The 25134-nt window shown below is 42.5% G+C and overlaps 1 protein-coding gene across 3 annotated transcripts in view; it reads right to left on the bottom strand.

Annotated features, from left to right (window-relative positions):
• The window catches only part of traf7 (TNF receptor-associated factor 7), a 56179-nt gene that overhangs the window by 28541 nt on the left and 2504 nt on the right, over positions 1 to 25134 (bottom strand). Inside the window, exons 2-7 of one of the 3 annotated variants that reach the window (XM_069907331.1) lie at positions 14301 to 14427; positions 11339 to 11396; positions 9277 to 9368; positions 2463 to 2579; positions 1869 to 1961; positions 457 to 490 (exon numbers count right to left, since the gene is read on the bottom strand). In XM_069907331.1, coding sequence (XP_069763432.1) covers positions 457 to 490; positions 1869 to 1961; positions 2463 to 2579; positions 9277 to 9368; positions 11339 to 11396; positions 14301 to 14381 — 475 coding nt within the window. In that variant the 5' untranslated portion in view covers positions 14382 to 14427. Of the gene's footprint in view, positions 1 to 456; positions 491 to 1868; positions 1962 to 2462; positions 2580 to 3283; positions 3396 to 9276; positions 9369 to 11338; positions 11397 to 14300; positions 14428 to 25134 lie in introns of those variants that run through there. The other 2 variants (XM_069907332.1, XM_069907333.1) reach the window with 2 other exon arrangements.

Below are 25134 nucleotides of genomic sequence, written 5' to 3'. Positions count from 1 at the left end.
TGTGGCTGTGGGACCAGTGCATGCAGTGGGCTGCTGGCGACTCGAGGCGAGGAACCAGTTGGCTGCCGGAGACTGCTTTTGGGAGACTCGCGCCAGGCTGCAGATACCTGGAGGCTGGCTCAAACTGGCTGGAGGGGGACCGGGTATCTGAACCAGGATGCGAGGAAGTGCGGAGGCTGCTGGAGTGTCCCTGACCATGTCGGAGGTTTGGATCTGGAGCTCGGGTCGTCAATTATATGGACTGGACTCTTTGCGGCTGCGGAAGCACTGGAGGTGACTCTGGGGGTGGGTGGGGGTGGGGGACCTTTCTTTTGCTTTTCTCCCTCTAAGAGGCGCTTAGGCAATTCCTGCCGGTGACAAATCTGTCTGCCTTGCAGCAGGCAAAAGGAAATTTCATGTAATATGACACCGTTTTATTTCTATGACAATAAAGTGAATCTTGAAGATGGAACTTACCAGATGTCAAGGCGCACCTTCTACAAAATGTATGCTGTTTTTTAAAAAAAAAGAACACCAGTGTTACTTAGTACAATATTCACCACTAAAGGAAAAATCAACAAGAATATGAAGCCATGGATTAAACCAGTTTAGGCTAGCAACATGTTTTGTATCCTAAAGCTCGATACACTGAAAGAATTTCCTTCCTGACCTGATAAAGAAAACAATAAATACCACCTCTGTGAAACAGGGTAACCTCTCAGATCAGCCAACTATAATTCACTCACATTGGAGTAAAATCCCTCAATAGTTCCAGAAGTAAACAAACAGTTGAATTTGCTTTCCCAGCACTGGCTCCTGGCATTCTGATTGCAAGCTTCATTTCTATGACAGCACACATTCACCTCTCCTTCCTAATGTACACAGCTGCAGCAAAAACATTCACCACTTGGACGTCATGTCCAACGCACCTACTTCCTGTTAAAGGGACTTTCCATGCCAATAAGTAAAATTCACAGCTTCCTGAGCAGGGTCTTTAACACTGGATTGTAAAATAGCATGTTTATATTACCATGAGCATTTTAAGTTCAGGCACTAATCAAAATACAATTACTGCTAACAATTGTTTTTTTAAAAAAAACATTTTTTGAAGAACCCTGTTATGAACGTACTTAAGAAGAATGATTCACTGCATTCCTTGCCTTTAATCCTCCAATCCACACCACACAAAAGGTTAACGAAATAAAGCTGGATTCCATTGAACAGTGATTAAATGTGGTACATGGCAAGATCAAGATGCAGATCATACCAATAGGGAGAGACTGAAAAAGAAAGGAAGGTGGCAAAAATCAAAGAGCACTATTTAGATCTTGGGTCAAGTTGTGACAGGGTATAAACTTCCTTAAAATGGCATGCATCAGAAATTCTGATGCTCATTTGAGACGAATCCTCACATGACACAGTTGTGCAACAACAGTATTAAGAGGAAAGTTATTTCTGCCATTTGACCCTTTCCTGGGCTTAGCATTAGGACTGCACCTTAAAATATGGAGTACTGCATTCTACAGTGTACATTTCTCAGTGAATGGATTTTATGTAAAATTTTACTGCCAGTAATTTATCAAGCCATTTGACAGCAAAATTTGGATGGCACTGTTAGTATAATGGCTACCGCGATGCTATTATAACGCCAGTGACCAGAGTTCAAATCCGGCACTCTCTGTAAGGAGTTGTAGATTTCCCTAGTGTTTGTGTTGGTTTCCTTCAAAATGTGCTGGGGTTGATTTGGGCATCATGGGCCAGAAGGGCCTGTTACCGTGTTGTACTTCTAAATTTTCTTGAAAATATTATTAGCTATTGATCCCAAACATGAACAAGCTGATAAACATTAAAAGACAATTACAAAATCAATGCAGAATTGCTTTGCTTACTCCGCAGGTTGTGATGACAGGGTCCTTGAATACACTGCAACAAAGTTGGCAGCATAACTTTATGGAAGGCTGTTCAGCAAATACTAAAAGTTCCTGAAAGAACAAGAGCAGGTTGTAAAACACAGGTGATCACCGTATGATATACAGGAGGCAACTATTATACTAGAGAAACATGTTGACAATTTCTTAACTACATTTTGCTTCTTAGAAATGGTAAATTAGTTTAATTACATTTCAAACATTTTTCTAGCAATTCATTCTGTGATTCTCTCATCTGGAAGTGGACTTGTTAAGTAGAAAATTCTAATAAAATCTGACAAATAATTATTTAACAATAGTCTTCCCAGAGCAAGCTGTGCATTACCCCATTGGCGCAGGCAAAAGCTTGCAGTATTTTCAATGCAACTTTGCTATTTTACCCCATCTCAACAATTGAAGAATCATTTCTATTTGGTTTACAAAATATATTCAAAAGTACATATAAAAGAACACATTCCACGGAGAGCAATTTAGGTTCACGTCCATACCCATCCCAGTTTATTTTCTCTCCCTTACACCTTCCTAATTCCCAACACAGACACCCTGCGCTCACACCTGCTCATCTTCCTCTTCATGCAGAGAAAACGTAGATCGGAGAGACATGCTTGATTCAGAGTGCAGGGACCGCACAGATATGGCCGAATCTGATCGACGTGAAGTACTGATTGGCGGCTACAAAAAGACATCAGTCAGTTTCCATCCTTACACCCAGCATAAAGGGAATTAAAAGTAAAACATGAAAGTCTGCAGACACCATGGTTGAAGTAAAAACACAAACTCAACTGGTCAAATAATGTCCTTTATTGTAGCAGCGTCTGTCGCCTATTTTTCATACCTTGAAGGGATCAAGCCTGAAATATTGGTTATGTATCTTTATTACTGTAATATAAAGTACACCGTTTGACCAGCGGAGTTTCTCCAGCTTTGTGTTTTTACAAAGGAATTAGCCTCGACCAGTGTAAACTGTGATCATTGCTACATACATCACTTAAATCCTATTGCTGTGTACAAAAAAACTGAAACAGACAGCATTTAATTGCCCACTTTTACACCAATTGCTGCAATTTGTATTAAAGTAGTAATCTGCACTGAACCGCTCCAGTGGATTAGATCAAATTTTCTATCCACCTTCAAACAAACATGAAAATATTCAGTGGATAATTACAGTACTCCACTATTCCCACAGGGGAGGTAGACCATAAACTATTATATCGTCTCGCATAAAGTGATAGCTGTACGGTAATGCTTTAAGATCTCAAATCCTAGAGAAACCACATCAAGATCACCAAATGCAGTTACTCCTGGGTGATAAGGAAAAAATGAAGCGAAGGAAAATATAGGCTCTTATATTCTAATCTTAAAAAAAAGAACTTTACCTTTCAACTTTAAAGTTGCCCCGTATCCAGACTCTTAAAAATTAGCAAAAGGCACCGACTAGCCGGGCAAACACCGACACCATAGACATTGTGCAGCCACACTTGTCCAAATCACTACAAAAGCTTTGGCCAAGTTTTTTTTTCCACTAAATCTGGTGATTTCCTGCCATTCAATTAACATGAGTCGCACTTTGCTGCTTCCTGTACTGGGGGCCTAACTGAAGGCAATAAAGTACGCCCTCAACGCACTCTACAGAGATGACCATGTGAAAGTCTGTCTTGGAGAGGCTTTAATGATTGGAATGGAACTTAAAACAAGTGAAGCAAATTTCAGAAGTTTAAAAAAGAGTTGGTAATACACAAATTCTAACTATGAACAACAAACTCGTATCCAAGACAGAGTTGTTAAGAGGGGGAAAATATGGCAAATTGTTTATTAAAAATAAGAGCTGTGTTAATAAATGTAGAGTATATTAATCCTACTACAGGAATGGAAAATTTAGAATAGCTTGTTCCAGGAATCTGAGGTAGATTGCAATAGTCAAAACAAAAGGCATTGAAACACGAGTTCTACTTAGAGAATTCATCCAAAAAAATTAACATGGGTGTCACTCTACTATTCATTTGTACATCTAAATGGCACATAATAACTGAAGTCTATTCAGGTATTACGTGATGCCACACCCACTTATTTTCTTTGGAGACAGCACCATAAATGTGCTCGCTGTCATTACATGAATGGAAAATTAGTTTTCTGCCAGTGACAATGGACAGCAGAATGCAAGGCTGGCACTAAATCAGAATTGTAGCTTGGAGGCAAGAGAGTTAATTTGATCAGCTAGTATTATCAAAAAAAGTCACACCATAAATGTTGTGAAGTGACATTAACAAAAAAAGGTGTACTGAAAGAGGCCCTTAACCCAAACAATTGCACAGAACAAGTAGCTCAAAACCATGTAATTTTTCTCTATTTAGTGGAAAACACCAAGATATGGAGGTTAAAAAAAAATGTTAAATACCATTTCCATCTCTTTGAGCTGGCACTAGTACATCTTTGCCATGGGAGCTGGACCCAGCAAACACTTATTTTAGCATTTCCATCTCAAGTTTGAGTTTATTATCACCTGACTCTTCACATACAACCAGACAGAAGTGTTTCTCCGGAACACAGTACACACACACACAATTCACAGCACTTAATCATCATATATATCTATGAAAGTACAAAATATTCTTAACCTTCTACTGAGAGACACAAAGTCAAGCTGTATTCTGTAAAACCACACCACAATCTAAAACCATTTAGAGTGAGTCTAGCCACTTTTTGATAGAATGTGATATCTTAAATGTAGCTACTTTTAAATTCAGGAATCTGAACTAGTAAAGAATGAATATAACAAGGTGGAGAGTTAAGCCTTTGAAAAGGTTCAGAGTAATTAATTGCCTCTCTAATTTTCCCTCACTACTTTCCATAGAACTTCTTCCACCCCGCTACATTCAGGGTAGATTACAGGGACCAATTAACCTAACAGCCGATTGCTTTTGGGATGAAAGGCAGCCACAGAAAGAGTTATAGAGGGAACATGCAAACTCCATACAGACAGCACTGGAAGTCAGGATTCAATCTGAATCACTGCAGCTGTGATACAACAACTCTGAAAGTTGTACCACCTTAATGGTTCATGTGGTTTACCTAATCCTGATTTGAGTACCAGCATGGGCTCAGAAAAGATTATTGTTGATTAATTTTGGATATCTTGTAGATTACAGATCTGATGCCACAGCCATCAAGTCCCAGAACCAGCCTCAAGGACCTCCCCTCCGTGGAGGGGAAGTTCTCGCGGAGGTTCACCATTTTATCCCTTCCAACCATCATCCTGGGTGTCGACTTCCTCCTCGCCAACGGACTCCTGGTCGACATTCGAGGAAGGCGACTGGTAGATCCCCATACCTTCCAATCCGTTTGCCTCAACGCCTCCCGCACAGAGCAGCCGCAGATGGCTATGGTCAGCACGTCCCTCCTCAAACCGCAGTTCTCCGCCACCTCACCACGCCATGGGGTGTTTCATTACATTCCCACTCAAGGCTCGCCGGTCCATGCCAAGGCACGCCGGCTCCAGCTAGATAAGCTCCAGATAGCGAAAGAAGAGTTCTAGCATCTGCAGGAGCTGGGGATCATTCGAGCTCCGACAGTCCTTGGGCCTCACCACTCCACCTGGTCCAAAAAGCCTCCGGCAGCTGGCGCCCCTGCAGAGATTATCAACGGCTTAACGACGCAACAGTACCTGATCGTTACCCGATCCCTCACATCCAAGACTTTACGGCCAACCTACATGACGCGAGGGTATTCTCCAAATCCTGGTCCATCCCAAGAACATACCCAAAACGGCCATCATCACCCTCTTTGGCTTGTTCGAGTTCCTACGCATGCTGTTTGGGCTCAAGAATGCCACCCAGACCTTCCAGCACCTTATGGATACAGTGGGTAGGGATTTGAATTTCGTATTCATTTACCTGGACGTCATCTTTGTCGCCAGCAGAAACCTGGCACAACACAAGTCTCACCTGCGCACCCTCTTCTCCTGACAGGCCAACTTTGGCCTAACAATCAACCCGGCCAAGTGCCACTTCGGGAAAGAGTCCATACAATTCCTTGGCCGTACCATCACAGCCGAAGGAGGCACACCTGCCGCTACGAAGGTTGCTGCAATTAGGGAGTTCCAACGCCTGGACAACCTAAAGGGGCTATGGGAGTTCGTGGCTATGGTCAATTTCTATAACCACTTCATTCCAGGCGCTGCGCGCGTCATGCAGCCACTCTTCACCCTCATCGCAGCCAAAGACAAGGCACACACCTGGACTCCAGAGGCCAGCAGGGGATTCGAAGCCACAAAAGATGCTCTCGCGAAGGCTACCCTGCTCGTCCACGCACCAACCTGCATATGGCACCCTCCATTGATGCCTCTGCCACAGCCGTCGGTGCAGTTCTGGAGCAGCAGGTGAACAGACAGTGGAAACCATTGGCATCCTTTAGCCGACTTCTTCGCCCGCCAGAGCGCCAGAGCACAAGAATAGCGCTTTCAATCATGAGTTGCTGGGCATGTACCTGGCAGTGCATCATTTCCAAAGAGCGAGTGCCATTTTTACCGACCACAAACCCCTCACTCAGGCGCTCGCTATGGCAAGAGATTCCTGCTCGGCCCGCCAACAGCGTCACCTCTCCTTCGTGTCGAAGTTCACCACTGACATTTGGCACAAGGCGGGGAAAGACAACGTGGTCGCCAACACACTCTCATGACTGGCCATTTGCGCACTGACACCCAGCCTCGACTTCGACCTGCTCGCCCAGGACCAGAAGTCCAACGAGGAAAAGCAGGCCTTCAGGAATGCCATCACGGGCCTGCGGTTCCAGGACCTCCTGACTCCTCACGGTGAGGGAACCGTCCTGTGCGATGTCTCCACGGGCACCCCTCGACCAGTGGTTCCCCAGCAGTGGTGCAGGCAAGTCTTCCACCACATCCATGACCACCCTTCCATCAGGTCCACAGTTCGTATGGTGGCAGAACATTTTGTTGGGCACAAGCTTCAGAAGTAGATTGCGGACTGGGCCAGAACCTGCACTCATTGCCAGCTTTCCAAGGTACACACACACACACACACCAGTGCGCCCGTACAAGATTTCGAACTCGTCCAGGAACGGTTCAGCCACGTACATGTGGACATCATCGGACCCTTACCCGTTTCTCAAGGTAACCGTAAACCTTTTCACAGTGGTAGACCACACCACTCGTTGGCCCGAGGTGATCCTGATGCCAGATCCCTCCACGGACTCCTGCTCCTGAGCGCTTTTGAACAGTTTTCGGCGTCCCGAACCACCTCACCAGTGATCGGAGCACCCAGTTCACCTCTGTGCTCTGGGCACAGCTCGCCAACAGGCTGGGGATCGAGCTACATCACACCACGGCCTATCAACCATAGGCCAATGGGCGAGTCGAGCGATTGCACCACCACCTCAAGTCAGCTCTTAAGGCTGGCCCCGATTGAGTAAATGAGCTGCCTTGGGTGCTCCTGGGCATCCGCTCAACACCTACTGTCGTCATCTGCCAAGCTGGTCTTCGGTGCACCGTTAGCCCTACCCGGTGAGTGCGTCAATGCACCTCACAACCCCCAACAGTCACTGCACTGTCTACCTCCCGCCTCCGGGACCAGTTGGATTCCTTCACACCACCACCGCTGCCCAGACACGGCACTTGGGACTCTTACATCCCCAGAGAGCAGTACTCCACAGAGTACCTTTTTATCAGGCAGGGCCCATCCACAGCACTTCTACAAAGACCATACGAAGGGCCGTACAAAGTCGTCCAGCGTTCAGGATTCACTTTCACACTGGACATCGGTGGTAAGAGGGAACTGTTTATGGCAGACAGGTTAAAGCCAGCCTACCTCGACCCCACCGAACCAGTAGTTATGGCCCAACCCAAGAAGCGAGGCCGCCCGGCAAAAAAAAAGGACAATGGCGCCAGTTCTGGGGGGGGGGGGGGTTGTATGGCGGTACGCCATTAGGCAGGCGAACCAGCCCTGTTTGTCACGCACGCAGCGGGACAGCCGGCCAAAATGGCACTGTCGGGGGTTTCTTCTCAACCTCGGCACCAGGCTCAGAAGCCCGCGCTTGGCGGCCCACGTGACGCCCCAGTGACATCGGGGCCCCCCAGCGCAGTTTTCAGCCAGGTCTGGGCTGGGAGTATAGGACCAACCGGGCAGCCTGCAATAAATCACTGAACTCAACCCGTCTGGTTGTGCGATCCTTCAGTTAGCAGCGTAGCCGACGCTACACCAGAATATTTATGCACATTTATTTTATATTACATTTTTATGTATGCGTGTGATTATTATGTAGAAATTTTGCGTGTCTGGTCTAGATAAACATTGTTTCGTCTGGTTGTCAGATGAAAAAATTGAACTTGAAGAGAGGGAATAGTATCTAATATTTTCAAAGAGAATGAATAACAGTGGAATCTTTCAAAAAAGGCACAGGATTTGAGCAGTTCAGAAACTGGCCTCTCAGCCCTACCAAGTCCATGCTGTCCATCAATATCCTAACTATATTTGCCCACAGACAATGCCATGGTGATTCAAGTACTCATCCAGATTCTTTTTAAAGGTTATGAGAGTACCTGCCTCATCTTTATACTGTCATCTTTTCAGGCAATGCCTTTCAGATTACAACCACCTCTCAGTGATTTTTTTTTCCCCCTCATATACCCCCTAACCCTTTTTCTCATTACCTTAAACTTATGCTCTCTGGTTTTAGACATCTTTGTTATAGGGAGAAGATTTTCACTCCCATACAAGACGAGACTTGAAACTTAAAAATGTCACCCCAAAAACGAGGGGTCATCTTATACATTAAGTATAAATTCTGAACTTGACAGCAAAGTCTCAGGGCTCTCCTGCAGCAATTGTGCAATACAAACTTTGACAGCTAAGACCCAATCCTCCCCTACAGGGACCATCCGCCCAGCCCAACTAGCGTCAGCTCTGTATAGGCTTTAAACAGCCTGTTAAAAGAGGTGATGGTGGTTTATTTTACTTTATGGATAATTTGCTTTAAAAATATTGTAACAGAATCACTCCCTGATGAGTGTTAAGTGCCAGTCTTGGGGTATTCTTATACAGCAAGTATAGCTCAAAACCTATCCTCTGAGACCTCACCAGTTTTTCCTAAAACATGGCACCCAATACTCCAGGTGTGGTCTAAATAAAATTTTATAAAGTTGTATCACAATTTCCAATGATCTTGCATGCTATGTCTCAACCAATGAAGACCAGCATCTCGTATGTCTACTTCATCACCTTATCCACCTATGATGCCACCTTCAGGGATCCAAAGACTTTACACCAAGATTCTTCTATTCCTCAACTCTCCCTCTGGCTCTACCATTCATGATGTTTGTCCTGTGCTTATTAAGTTCTCGCAACCGTGATGTACATACCATAGCATCATCTTCGTCTCTCGGTGAATACGTCAGGGTGCTGGATGAAGATGGAGTCCTCCGATGCTGCTTGAAGGTATTTGTCCCATCAGCTGTAATCCAAAAAAGTAAAATCATTCCACTTTCATTTTAAGGTCATGTGAAGACAACACTTTAAACCAGGGGTGGCCAACCTTTTAATTTTTCATTTAGATATGCAGCACCGTAACAGGCCATTTCGGCCCACAAATACGTAATGGAAGTGCAAGTTAATTGGACAGCATTGACTTGTGGGCCGAGATGGCCCGTTAACATGCTAGGTATGTCTAAATTAAAAGGTTGGCCATCCCTGCTTTAAACTCCACTCAAAATTTCCCATTCCTTAGTGAAAAAGGGGGAAGAGAGACAAACAAGTCCAGAAAGCTTGCATTGAGCCTCAATCAATACGTAGGTGTGCATGAGAGAATTAAAGTGGGAAACTCAGGGTCACCTGTGCGGACTCACAGGTTCTCTGCAAAGTGATTGTCCAAAATGTTTTGAGCTGTTCCAATGTTGTGGGGCCATAGTGTGAACACCCAATGGAGGACAGTAGGCAGGAAGATGCAACTCAATTTAAATTTAAACATACAGCGCAGTAACAGGCCCATGAATCCATGCTGCCCCCAACTGTTTTTACCAATTATTCCACATTGAGTTAGGGAACTGGCTTCCAGCAAGTTGTTCTCAATCCATGAATTTCAGGTACAGTTCATAATCTCTTATGAAAAGCATTTTCTAATTCTTCATCAAACCTCATAACACAATGCCCACTACATGAGTCATACCTTAAAAAAGTCAGGTTGGCAAGGCATACGTTATAGTTAACAAGCCCAAACGGTATCAGATAACTACATGACTCTACAGGAGTAAAGCATGCAAAAAAAGAAACAGATGCCTTTGAAGGAAATGCAGACATTCTTTAATAATTTTACTACATTCCTTCTTGATTCTTTTTCTACATGTTCACCTCAAGAAAATGTAGTAAAAGATACAAGAGGGAATTTTGAAACAATTTCTAAACACAGCAAAAAAATTTTTTATTTGTGTTTAAGGTTGTTAAAAGTAATGCAAGTCACTCACAGCTGTTAATAGCGATTATTAAGGAAGATAAGAAAATTGTAAATTACCACATGTCATTATCTATGCTCAAGGAGAAAAGCACGCCAGATATAAAGAAAAAACAAAATTAAGTGAAGATGCGGACTCATTAATTTTGCTTGATGCAATTTGTTAGTAAAGTATTAAAATTATGACACTAATGTCAAGCCCTAGAGATGAGATCGCCATCAATCAACTATGAAGAGTAAACTCTGGGTAAATTAACTTTAATTTTGTTATGGCTGTTCAAACTAACTGGGTCATTTTCTTTCTTTTTATTGGTTTTAACATACACATATTACATAGGTACATATGATAATAATGATAAAGTAAACTAATATAAAATTACAAATAACAAAAAACTGAGTACATGTTAAAATGGAAAAAAGGGAAAGAAATAAAAAACACATATTGCTAAACTAAGAATCTAGCCCCGCCCTATGAGGGCTGCTGGCCAAGTTAAGGAATCTACAACTAATAATATTAATAACAATTGGGTCAAAAGAAAAAAAAATCTATACTTTTTTTTAATTGAATAAAGAACCCCAAAGAGAAAGAAGGTTAAAATCCACTGTAGTAGTAGAACACCTAATTTTTCTTTTCGAGAGAAAGACATGCCATCACATCCGACAACCACAGAATATTGAGTGGGAGGGACGGCATCTTTCCATCTCAGCAAAATGGCCCTTCAAGCAACGAGAGAAGCAAAAGTCACTACATGAAATTGAGAAGAAGTCAATGTTAAATCCATTGGCCAACTCACTCCATAGATAAGAAAGGGCTAGGAGTCAAAGTTAATATCAAGAACAAATGATAAAGTGTAAAATATCCCTTGGCAGAAATTAAAGAGAGACTGGGCCATTTTAAGTTAGAATGACATTGAATAGATCTTGTGCAAGATAACTAAACAGTTGGATGAGAGAGACACACACATATTCCTCCTTACCTTTAGTGATCGTAGTGACAGTGGAATATGCTGGACCAAAAGTAGTTTCCATTCTTGTCTGTTTTTAAAAGGAAAAATAAAAGCTTAAATTCTTGGGTTTGGGGAAGAGGATGCAGAAGCTGTGCAATCCACATGGACCTGTTTATTGTTTCATTTGCAAATATATTCCATCAAGTTGATAACTTTTAAGAGATTTGCTGTCCAATGATATTCTCAGTGAATATTAAAAAAAACTACTTGTGTCACAAACAATGATAGGAAAATGTACGTTCAGTGACAGGGAGAGAAATCTGTGGCTGTAAAGGTGTTCCCATGTTTCTGTTACCTCGTCCTGGGTGGTAGAGGACCCTGATTTAAGAGATAGTAAAGGAGTAGGCTTAAAAAGTAAGTGTGGTGCCATTGTGCAGATGATCCTCCCTGGGGCCAAGGTGTGTTGGCAGTAGAGTGGACAAATATTTAGGACAGAGTCATATGGACCCTTCGGCCCATCTTGCCCTCGCTGACCAAAATGTTCCCTCCCCCCCCCCCACCCAAACACTAGGCCCACCTGCCTGCATTTGGCCCATGTCCCTCTAAACCAGTGATTTTCATACTTTTTCTTTCCACTCACATACTGCCTTAAGTAATCCCTATGACATAGCTGCTCTGTGATTAGTAAGGGATTGCTTAAGGTGGTATGTGAGTGGAAAGGAAAAGTTTGAAAACCACTGTTTTCATCATACCTCTTTTTATTTCTCTTTATGTGCACGGTTTCAGAACTCCAAAGGAAATAGGCCAATGACAATTTTTCTCAAGCAAAATATTTCAATAAAAATTGGGTCTAGAACAGGGGTTCTCAGCCTTCCCTTCCCACTCACATACCACCTTCCTTAAGTCATCCCTTACTAATAACAGAGCACCAATGGCATAGGGATTACTTAAGGTGGCTCTGTATGTGAGGGGAAAGAAAGTTTGAAAACCACTACTATTCGTGTATGTCCAACTTTCTCTTAGAAACGTTGTAATACAGTAGTACCTAACTCAACCACCTCCTCTGGCAGTCCATTTCATACACCCACCCAACCATGTTGAGAGTTTAAAAAATAGGGTTCCTATTAAATCTCTCCACCTCACTGATTTTTCTACTCTGGGCAAAAAGTTGTGCATTGACTTGATCTATTCCTGTCATGAGTTTCTATTCCTCGATGATGGATGGGATCCCAGTAAAGAGAATAGCTTTCTTCTGGATATCTTCATGCTTTTGGGGGCTGTTGAAGCTACATTGATCCTTCCTATACTTCCTACACAGGCAAAGAACGTATCCTCAATCATTCCCCTGAACTGAACCTTGCTGATGGAAAGATTTTGGTGTGGTGGGTGTGGGGATGGGCACAGGGTATCGGCAGATGTCTTTCCATGTTTAAAGATAGTACTAAACCAGAGGGTAAAAAGCACATGGTGTTTCCAGAAGATGCAGTAAACACAACGATTGGAAATGTTTCAGATTTTAGCAAAGGAGGACCAAGAAATTGAAGAAAGGGAAAGCATGAATTATCAAGGAAGAAGCAAAAACTGACTGTCAAAGACTAGTAAAACACAAAAGTTTGCAGACACAGTGATTGAAGTAAAATCACAACGCTGGAGAAACTTTAGCAGATCAAAAAGTATCCTTTATGTTGCAAAGATAGAGACACTTTATTATCAAATCTTAAAATCAGTTTCTTACAAAAAGTGGCGGTGAAATTTACATTGGGGAAGACATTTAAATATTTTTTGCCTGCCTTTGTAGAAAACCAAAATTCCAGAAATGGTGCAGAGAAGGTCTAGAGCAAATGAGGAACTAGGATACTTTAGTATTAGTTCATTTAAAAAAAATAAGTACTGACTAATTGAATGGGACTGAAAGCTGAATTCTCCAGGCCATCTTCTGAAGTTTGAAAGGGACAGCTGGTGGTGAAAGCAGACACATTGGTTCCTATCTGGCAAAAGTCCATTGATACTAAAACAGTTCCCACAGAACAGATAGAAATAAATGTTTTTTTGGGGGGAGTGCATGGAATTTAAGAAGGCAGGGATAGGGGGAGAAACAAAAAATAAAAGACTTGTTACCTTGATATCAGTAATGCTAGAATCTACTGAGGAAGTGATAGCAGAGCATTTAGAAAATAATAAAAGGATTGGACACAATCTTTAATTTAGGGAGGAGCAATGTTTGTTCTCAACTTTGACCTCATCCCATCAAATCCCATCAATATTCAGCAAGAGTAGTAATTACAGTTAAGAATTGATTTTTTTTTGCCAAGTTTGATATGCTGATGCCAGCTTTAGACACCGTCCTTGCTGAGGATTAACAGGCTCAGCTGTGCACTACCAAAAAGTGGTAATTCTATCTCACCCGCAGGAAAAGAATCTCAGGGTTGCATTGATGTCATGCTTGTACTCTGACAATAAATCTGAAATCAGAGCTGCAGAATTTTCTGATCTGTATAACTCAGCTGGTTGCAGGATCACTGCAAAACTGCGGGCTTTTATCGAGGTCTAATGTTCCCTAACATTTTCTTCATTGGGATTCTCTATCTCAGCCAAGAGCTCAAAAATGAGATTTGTGCAGTTCCCATTCCTCTGTCAATGTGATATAGACCAGTTACTGAGAAGGAGTTACTGGTGACAACCCCTCAATTCCTTCTAAATAGCATCTGACCTCCCAAGCGGCATTAGCCTAGAGTGATTTGACTCAAATTGAACACTTCATCTGCGCTGTGTTAAGGGAAACACAGGCTTAAAGCCATACCCCACCACACGGTGCCACATTACACACATTAAGTTGCTTATATTGCATTATTCAATTTGCCCTGGTTTAAATGGTTTTTGGAGAATGTTATCTAAAAAAGGGAGCTGCAGAAAAATAATTGAGGTCTAAACCTCGGATTTGCCACCTAAGCAACAATTCTGTTTTAGAATAGAACTCAGGCATGATACTTACAATACTTGTACTGTCTACAGAGGGTATGTTTGTTGCACCTCCAGAGAAACGATTATAGCGATGATCCTTGGTTGAGGTCATAATCTAGAACAACACCCAGTTTTCTCATTTAAGTCCATTTCCTATACTATTGGGAAGAGAAAAAAAACAGTTGCTCAATGTCTGACCACTGACTTCTGTCTTGTCATAGAAAAAAATTATTTCCAGATGTAGACATCAGATATATACAATTATAGTTCAACATTCAAGACAAAATTATGAGCTAGAAACCACCAAAAATCATGTAATGATGCTATTCATTCAGTGCAATTCTAATGGTAATGACAGAGGACTTACTTTTCTGCCAATGTGGTAAATTGCTTCGTTATAGAAAACTGAGAACAGTCTTCTTCACCATGGAAAGCACACCACATTTCATCAAATTTTAAAATATTCGTAGCATAGGCTTAAAACTGAAATCAATCTGAGGTCATTATTTTACTTAATAAATGATTAATGGCAGGCAAAAGTTAAAGTTTATCATTTTTAATGTATTATTATGTGACTTGAATTAAAAGTCTGTGACATTTCAGATCACTGCTCTTAAACTATAGTTTGTCCAAATTTAATTGCAGCAACTGCTCAAATGCCATGTATCAAATTTATAAATTTATGCTTTCAGCATTGCCCAGAAATTCATTAATACATTATGAATCTGAGACAACTGTGTCAGCAGGAGAAGATGGCCAACCATATTTACTAATGGCCCTCAGAGAAAGAAAGGGCATATGGCTGACTTTGAAGCCCACTGGACTATGGGCAAGAATCTTATTTGTGGAAGAAAGCCAGGATGCTGTGACATGGAATTATTAAACTTTACAGCAAGTTCCATTTGCCAAATGTTTGGCCTCTCTCCCTCTGAGCATTTCCTACTCATATGCCTGTCTAAATAGGAACCATATTTAAAGATCAACAATAAACTTGGAAGTACAATACTGTATCTGAATTTTTCCATGTTCAATGCAAAACTTTCAAGTATTAGCTTAAAGAAGCTGTTTTCAGAAAATAAACTGTATTGTATGCAACAATATTTTAAATCTGAGAGTACAGCTTGACTACTGAGGACAGGGTAGCCTTTATCTGAAGGGGAGAGGCGAGTCAAACACTTGTGCAGAGGGCAAGTTTTAAGAGTCACTGAAGCTTTATATTCAACATCTACAAAACAAAAAAAAGCCCTCGATCAACCTAATGCCATTGTATAACACTGTCCCAAGAAGTAGGATTCACGGGAAGACCCAGGAAAGAAAGAATTGCTTCCCATATCTTGCGAATTATCAATGATAAAAAAAAACACTGTTCTCTCCAGTGGCACTGTTTTTATTACATAAATAAAGGAACCTTGAACAAGAATTATTTATTATGAACGAAACATCCCGATGCGAAGATATTTGACATTCCTAAAAATAGCCACAGAAATTATTTGTTAGTCATGGCCATTTCCCATTGCACCTGACGCATCCTGCATTAAGTTAAGCATGCTAATTAAAGTAGGTTTTTTTTGTAATTCTTTATTTACCGCACTATGAACCATATCAACCAATATATTTACAGATGCATCTCTTTAAATATTCACAGTGACATTTTCTCTTTTTCCCCCCATCCCTCCCTTCCCAGTTCCTACCCCCCTCCAAAAACAGTAAATATTGGACATATAAAATACAATAAAACAATATCTTTATGCAAAAGAAATACAAACAAAAAAGACGCATCATCTACTTATTCACATTAAATCTGATCGTGTTTATCTTCTTATCATTTTAGGTGGTGGTGGTCCGAGGCCTGCTCTTTCTGTTATGTTCCATATATGGTTCCCAGGTTTTTTCCAAACATTGTAACTTTGTCTTTTAAATTATATGTGATTTATTTTTCCCCAATAGAACATGTTTATATATTCCGTTAATTTTATAGTCACATAATCCAACGTGGCTATCTTATATCTTTATTTTCACTTCTTTTCCGCCTCTTCACAACCTCCAATGGTTCTTCCATTACTGTTTTTTGTTTTCCTTTTTAATCTCAATATATGACAACGCACTTAAGACATGAAATACCCCAACAATCCCCACAAGCAATAACACTTTAACCCCAAATGAACCTCCCCTCCTTGGATTGCCCCTTGATGGCAACCACAACTCCCCTTTCCATTCGGTTTGTGAACTTACTCGCAAGCTTCAACCGATTTCGCAGTGACCATTATTCTCCCAACCCAGCCCCTCACAGAGAACACTATTTTCCAATACTTATAACAAAGCTCTCTTTTTTCCCTTCTTCCCCTTCTCTTATCCATCTTTAAATCTTTATATATACATTATCTTTACTTTATATTTTTACATGTTTTTGTATATTTTCTTGCCACTCTTCCTCCTTGTCACTCTTCCTCCTCTCTTCTCCTGTCCTGCAAATGTTCAGCAAATTCTTGGGCTTTCTTTGGGTCCGAGAACAGTCTATTCAGTTCCCCAGGAATAAATACTTTGAGTACTGCTGGATGTCTTAATATAAAGTTATACCCTTTCTTCCATAAGATTGTTTTCGCGGTGTTGAATTCCTTCCTCTTCTTTAAAAGTTCAAAGCTTATGTCTGGGTAAAAAAATATTTTTTGTCCCTTATATTCCAACAGCTTATTGTCTTCTCTAACCTTCTTTCTTGCCTGCTCCAGTATGTTTTCTCTTGTAGTATATCTTAGAAGTTTTACCAATATTGATCTCGGTTTTTGATGTGGTGGCGGTTTCGTTACTAGCGCTCTATGCATCCTTTCGATTTCTATTTCTTCATGTGAATCTGTCATTCCCAGCACCTTCTGGATCCATCCTTTTATAAATTCTTTCATATCTGACCCTTCTTTGCCTTCTTTCAGGCCCACTATTTTTATGTTGTTTCGCCTACTGTAGTTTTCCAATACATCAATTTTTTGTGACAATAAATCTTCTGTCGCTTTCATTTTTTTTTCGCTCTCTTCCAACTTCCCTCTTAAATAATTTATCTCCATTTCTACAGCAGCTTCTCGTTCCTCCACATTTTCCCTATTTCAGTCATGAACAACTCGAAGCTTTGCATTCTGTCTTCAGCTCTTTTCATTTTTCTTTTGATGGAACTAAATTCTAATTATATCCATTCTTTTAATGACCTCATTTGTTCTTCGAAAAAGGCTTTATCTGAACTTTGTCCTATTTTACCTTCATCTTTCCATTGAAATTCTTGGTCTTCTTCCCCCTCTTCTTCTGTGTCTGTATCTATGTCTGTGTCGTCTTCATCTCTTCTTTGTATCTGTGTATTTTCATCCTTCTCTGGTGAGCTGCTTCTGTATCCTTGCTGTGCCTCCCGCTGCAGGTTGCCCTGTTGTTGGGCCTCCTGCTGAAGGTCGCCCCGCCGCCGGGCCTCCTGCCGCAGGTCGTCCCCCGCGCAGGTTGTCCTCCTGCCGATCGCCCCATTGCCACTCTTCTTCTTTCTTGCTGGTTTCCCCCAGCCGAATGCCCCGATACTGGGCGTCTCTCAGCTGGCCACTCCCCAGCTGAGTCCCCTTCCCGCCGGCGATAATCTTTTCTTTTACTTGCACATGCAGTTGCGCACCTCTTCTTGGCTCAGAGCCATTTTTGAAGTCCACCGTTTGGGAGGACACCACTCCTCTGGGGACTCACCAACACCGGAGATCGGCCGCTCCTCTCCACGGTGGCTTTCTGCTCCGATGTGCAGATAAGGCCTTCTTCTTTCTTCTCCAGTGATTTTCCTTCTTCTCTTTTCACTGTTATTACTTTTTCTCTTTTGGGTGCCATCTTCTGTCTCTTCTCTGTAACTTTATCTTTCTTTTCCTGTATTTTATGTTTATCGAGCTCTGTTTTTTCACATTTTTTTTCTTTTCTCTGGAGAGGGCTGGTACCACCCGACCAGCCACTAATCCATCACATGACTCCCTCCCGAATTAAAGTAGGTTGAGAGCAGTTGATATGTCACATAATCCAATTATAATTGAGACACAGGGATATCATTTTGAAATTAATACTATATTACTTATGAGCCCAGAGGACCCCAAAACCCAGCAGCAACAGAAATTCACCAAGACAAATGGTTACTTAAACAAAAGTTGCTTTTAATTATCTTTAAACATGAAAACAGGATCAAACTTTAACTTATCACTATTAACCTTCTTAACCTTACTTAACCCCTTCTAATTCTAAGCACACGTGCATGTAATGTGTATGCAAGTTTAGAAAAGTTCTTCGATTCACAGTCCAATCTCACTCCTCCAAGTTCACTGGTTGCAGGCAGTTTTTATACTGTGCACAGTATTTAACATTTATGAAGTTCACCAGGCTTTGGTGCTTGAAAGGTAAATGGCTACTACTCAGGAAGATTCTTGTCGGTTTTCAGAGAGAGATTTGTTGTTCGCTGGACACAAATTGATCCCTTATAAATCAGCCACATCAGTGTCTTGCCAAAGAAACTTTCCCCATCAGGGATTTCCAGATGATCACCTCTTTCTTTCAGGTCACCACAGAGTTCCTTTTTGTTTCCCCTATTTCAAGTGAAACCTTATGCAGCCAGTCCTCTTCTCTTGTATGGACCACAAGGGCTTTGACCAGGCTGAACTAAGAACTCACAACCAGTCTTCTAAATGGGGTTTTCCCACAGGCTTTCCAGCTTGTCCTGTTCCAGTCCCAGCTGCTGCTGCTGAACTGTAAAACTGTAGAGCCCTCCCTCTCTCTCTCTCTCTCTCCCCCTCTCTCTCCCCCCTCTCTCTCTCCCCCCTCTCTCTCTCCCCCTCTCTCTCCCCCCTCTCTCTCCCCCCTCTCTCTCCCCCCTCTCTCTCCCCCCTCTCTCTCCCCCCTCTCTCTCCCCCCTCTCTCTCCCCCCTCTCTCTCCCCCCTCTCTCTCCCCCCTCTCTCTCCCCCCTCTCTCTCCCCCCTCTCTCTCCCCCCTCTCTCTCCCCCCTCTCTCTCCCCCCTCTCTCTCCCCCCTCTCTCTCCCCCCTCTCTCTCCCCCCTCTCTCTCCCCCCTCTCTCTCCCCCCTCTCTCTCCCCCCTCTCTCTCCCCCCTCTCTCTCCCCCCTCTCTCTCCCCCCTCTCTCTCCCCCCTCTCTCTCCCCCCTCTCTCTCCCCCCTCTCTCTCCCCCCTCTCTCTCCCCCCTCTCTCTCCCCCCTCTCTCTCCCCCCTCTCTCTCCCCCCTCTCTCTCCCCCCTCTCTCTCCCCCCTCTCTCTCCCCCCTCTCTCTCCCCCCTCTCTCTCCCCCCTCTCTCTCCCCCCTCTCTCTCCCCCCTCTCTCTCCCCCCTCTCTCTCCCCCCTCTCTCTCCCCCCTCTCTCTCCCCCCTCTCTCTCCCCCCTCTCTCTCCCCCCTCTCTCTCCCCCCTCTCTCTCCCCCCTCTCTCTCCCCCCTCTCTCTCCCCCCTCTCTCTCCCCCCTCTCTCTCCCCCCTCTCTCTCCCCCCTCTCTCTCCCCCCTCTCTCTCCCCCCTCTCTCTCCCCCCTCTCTCTCCCCCCTCTCTCTCCCCCCTCTCTCTCCCCCCCTCTCTCTCCCCCCCTCTCTCTCCCCCCCTCTCTCTCCCCCCCTCTCTCTCCCCCCCTCTCTCTCCCCCCCTCTCTCTCCCCCCCTCTCTCTCCCTCCCTCTCTCTCCCTCCCTCTCTCTCCCTCCCTCCCTCCCTCTCTCTCCCTCCCTCCCTCCCTCTCTCTCTCTCTCTCTCCCTCCCTCCCTCTCTCTCCCTCCCTCCCTCCCTCTCCCTCCTTCCCTCTCTCTCTCTCTCCCTCTCCCCCTCCCTCTCTCTCTCTCCCTGAGAAAATCCTGTTTGACTCCCTCTGCTTGCAAAACCACAATGACCCTCTTAGAAGAGCAACCTGCACTCAGACAGCCTGTGGCTCCGGACCTAATCCTCTTTCATCTGTTGCTTTCCAAAACAACAATCCATTTGTGAAGTCTCTATTGGCACTCCCCAAAGCTTTTGCAAAGGCACTCAGAGCCGGGCCTGTCTGGCTTGAGTAGACCTCCAGTATTTTAAATGAGATCTCTTTTGAAGTGTTTGTCTGTGGCCTACACTAAAAAAAAACTGCCACAATTTATCTCCTTTAAAACATATCTATATACAATACAAAATACAACAATCTTTCACACAATACAGAAAAGGAATCAAAAGCAGGTGATCAACAAAGTCCCTAAAATATTACAAGGCTGGTGATCAATATAACATTAAAAATGATACACTAAGCCAAGTGAAGTTAGTTTTGTTCAATGTTACTTTTAGTCACATTGAGTGGAATGAATTTCAGCAGGGAAAGTAAACTGGGTGGAGTGCACAGTGGGCATTTTGTTGAAGTTCTAAACTTTAAACAGCTTGCTCGTGACTAATCAAGTCTGTGCTCTTCTGTCGAACTCTTGGTGTGCGCGCAAAGGAGGATTTTCTTCATAGATCATACCTGGTAGATTACATGTCACACAGACCATGCTCAAACCCTATTTTTTGGGGGGAAAGGAGGTGTTTAATTAAGATACAAAATCAGCCATGAAACTGTACTATTACAGAACACTATATGATTCTAACAACAGTCCAAATAAATTTTGAAAGAGAATACCAGGTTAAAACCACCAGAAGTATTCAAAATATCAATGTAATCAACAACCTTTAGGTCTTTGCTAAGAAATGATTCAGTCAGGTTCATTTTGTTTAAGTGACCCGCTGCTTTCTTTTTAAAAAAAAATAAACAGGCACTATTTTAAGTACTAAAACATGTTCCTTAATTTGCATTGGGCAGGATGCATTGCCACATTGATTTCATTAAAACTTTCGACATATCAAATATCTATTGTGAAATCCAAAATGAAAAATATCACAGATGCTGGAAATCTAACACAAAAAAATGCTGGAAACACATAACAGCTCAGGTTGCCCTTGTGGAGAGAATAAAAAACTTGCGTTTCAGATTTATGACTGAAGTCGGCCATTCGATCCCTGGCGCCTGCTTTATCAATAGGACAAGATCAACTTTCAGCTCAAGCTCCTGATCCCTAAGAATCTAAAATTCAACAAAGCTATATGTTACCAAAACTGCAATGAAAAAATTAACTTGTTTGGAAGGACTTAGGGATATGATTGAAATATAATTCAGTAAGAAAGGCACAGGTGAGAACTGAGCTGATGAGAAACACTTGATTCCAACATTAGAGAAAAAGCGGGGAATTATAGGCCAGTGAGCCTTACATCAGTAGTGGGCAAAATGATGGAATCCATTATTAAGGATGTAATAGCGGAGCATATGACTAGCAGAGAAGGGATCGGACAGAGTCAACATGGATTTACAAAAGGTAAATCGTGCTTGACAAATCTATTGGAATTCTTTGAGATGGTGACAGGTAAAATAGATGGGGGAGAGCCAGTGGATGTGGTGTACCTGGACTTCCAAAAGGCCTTCGATAAGGTCCCGCATAAACGACTGGCTTCCAAAATCAAGGCTCAAGGGATTGGGGGCAAAGTATTGATGTGGATTGAGAACTGGCTGGCAGGTAGAAGACAGAGAGCTGGGATAAATGGCTTGTTTTCTGAGTGGCAGGCGGTGACCAGTGGGGTGCCACAGGGATCTGTTCTGGGACCCCAGCTGTTCACAATTTACATTAATGATCTGGATGAGGGGATTGGATGTAATAGCTCCACATTTGCAGATGACACTAAGCTAGGAGGGGTTGTGTGCACGGAAGAGGGGGTCAGGAAGCTCCAGTGTGATTTGGATAAATTCAGGGACTGGGCAGATACAGGGCAAATGCACTACAATGTGGATCAATGTGAGGTTATCCACTTTGGTAATACAAACCGGAGGGCAGATTACTATTTGAATGGCAATAGATTAAGAGATGGGGAAGTGCACAGAGACCTAGGGGTACTTGTACACCAGTCTCTGAAGGCGAGCATGCAGGTACAGCAGGCAGTTAAAAAGGCAAATGGGATGTTGGCCTTCATATCAAGAGGGTTTGAGTATAGGAACAAGGATACCTTACTGCAGCTGTACAGGGCCTTGGTGAGACCTCACCTGGAGTATTGTGTGCAGTTTTGGTCACCTTATCTAAGGAAGGATGTTCTTGCAATGGAGGGAGTGCAGAGGAGGTGATTCACCAGGCTGATACCTGGAATGGCAGGAATGACTTAGGAGGAAAGATTGCGCAAATTGGGATTGTACTCGCTGGAGTTTAGAAGATTGAGAGGGGATCTCATAGAGACCTATAAAATTCTGGCAGGACTGGACAGAATGGATGCAGATGGGATGTTTCCAAGAATGGGAAAATCCAGAACCCGGGGCCATGGTTTGAGGATAATAGGCAAACCATTGAGGACCGAGATGAGGAGGAATTTCTATACCCAGAGGGTGGTGAATCTGTGGAATTCATTGCCACAGAGGGCAGTAGAGGCAGGTTCATTGAATATATTTAAGAAGGAATTAGATCTATTTCTTCAGTATAAGGGTATTAAAGGTTACGGAGAGAAGGCGGGGACAGGGTACTGAACTTTAAGATCAGCCATGATCTCGTTGAATGGCGGAGCAGGCTCGAAGGGTCGAATGACCTACTCCTGCTCCTATCTTCTATGTTTCTATGTTAAGCAGTATACTTCATGCGTGAATCTATACAATGAGATTCAGCAGGTATTGGGAGCTAAACGAGAAGTCTCTAGAACTTTATATTCAGCTGAATATTGCTAGGCTGCATCGATGAACAATTACTGATCTTTTTACTCAGTATACTTCCCAGTGCGAGTCACTAGATGGCAATCAGACACAAATTATCTTCCTAACATTATTAACGATATGTTGAACAAATTACTGCTTAGTTACAAAAATATTTAGCTTTGCTTTAAGAATTGATAGATCCAGATATCAAACACAAATAAAGATGGTGGTTCTAGCCCAGGAGTGGGCAACCTTTTACTACGTGTGGGCCAGACGGTGTGTCACTGGTTGAACAGCAGGCCACACTGATGCAATCATAATGAAATAAATACTGAAACATAGACATTATGTCATTTAAGTTTTCAATTGTCTCTGTTTGAAGTACGTAATGTACAATGTATGAACATATTTGGCAATAATTTATCAAAAATTGATCCACAAAAAAAGTTCAAACAATGAGATCAACTGTATTCCCTCCAAAAATCTACAAAATGCATTTCAGTTGAGGGAATGAATCTTCAAATCTAGAAATACATCAAAAAAATCATGTTAGTCATTAAAATGACACAGTTAGAAAAAATAAGTCAAAATGAGAGAAAAATTTGTCACGATGAAAACAAAATAATTAACCCCAAAACAGACAATCTTGATTTTGTTTTTATTTGAAAGCATTTCAATATTGGGTGACATCATTGTTGATTCCTATAGCAAGACGTCATCTAAATAGACATTAGTCCTATTTGCACTCAAGTTGTTCTTGGTGTACCTCATTTTTGAGAACAGTTGCTCACATGTGCAAGTACTGCCACACAGACGCAGACTTGACGCTAAGTGAATTTGACATTTTTTGCATATCGATGGGCCGGGTGGACATGGTAGTTTTGCATTGGGTTGCGGGTCATATAAATTTGGATCACCCCACAAGCCGTAGGATTCCCACCTGTTCTAGCCTATCCCTCCAACAGCTGCACCTTCCCCTTCCCCTCTTGCTGTATAAACTCATGGAGTCCTAATGTACCTGCTAACAGGGGGCAAACTAGTCATATTGATTTAATGTCTTGAAAAGTAGCATTATCAAATAAATTTTAGACAAAACAGAATTTATGGTAGGATCCAATGACAATGGCTTCAGTCCTATTCATACTCATTTTGCAGGAAATTTCTGCTCATTAATTATTAGATATTAAATAATCTGTTATTTCTAGGCCCTCACAGTGATGACAAAATTGTGTCAAAGGGCATGGAAACATGGAACTTCCTGATATCAACCACAATGTCCCACCCCACACTTCCCACGTGCCTGAATTTGGCCCATATCCCTCTAAACCTAAGCTACCTGTGGACTGGTCAAGCTTTTTTCTTCTATGTTGCAATAGTAAATGTTGTGTCTTCAAAGACGATGAGTGTAGATGAGTTATGGAGATGAGCCATGGATAGATCTTTGGTGGTGGGGGGAGGGGGGTGGGGGAAAAGAAACTCTTTGGGAGATTAGTATAAATAGATTATTGACAGTCAGCATGGATAATGTGGGATGAAGGACCTGTGCTGTAAAACTCTGTAACTTGGTACGAAAGTTGGAACAGAAGCCATAGAAGGTGATACATTAAATTAAGACCAGGACCAAGCAGCAGTTAATTGGCTCAAACAATGGGAAACTGGAGGAACTCAACAGGTCTGTAGCATCTGTGGGCAGTAATGGTCAGTCAATATTTTGGGTTGTGATGCTTAATCAAGACCAGAATACAAGTAGAAGTGGTTTATTTAAATAGCGCATTTAACACAACACACGTTGATCCAAAGCGCTGAACATACAATTAAGAATAAATGAGTTACTATCTAAACGACAAGCAGCCAAAATATATCAGCGCAGCCATCTTTTTACAGAGAACATTAATTATTTAAACCCTAACCCGTTCCTCCTAATCGCAGAATCGAACAACATCTCAATTTTAAATGAGCAACAGTGCTACAAACATCAGATTTCAAAGAATAAGCAATTAACACAAATAAGACCAGTCACAATTCTGTTACAAAAAGTCCTACCCATTAAGGGGCTGCTTTACCAGCATCAACAAGACTTAGATGTTACCGTCTGTCAGCTTCAGAGGGGAAACTACTAAGTCACAGTTTCTCGAGGCGTCCACCTCAAAGACCATC

Source organism: Narcine bancroftii, chromosome 12 (assembly GCF_036971445.1).
Source record: "Narcine bancroftii isolate sNarBan1 chromosome 12, sNarBan1.hap1, whole genome shotgun sequence".
Lineage (NCBI taxonomy): Eukaryota > Metazoa > Chordata > Chondrichthyes > Torpediniformes > Narcinidae > Narcine > Narcine bancroftii.
The sequence above is the reverse complement of the archived record's forward strand: the minus strand, read 5'-3'. Positions and strand labels throughout refer to the sequence as shown.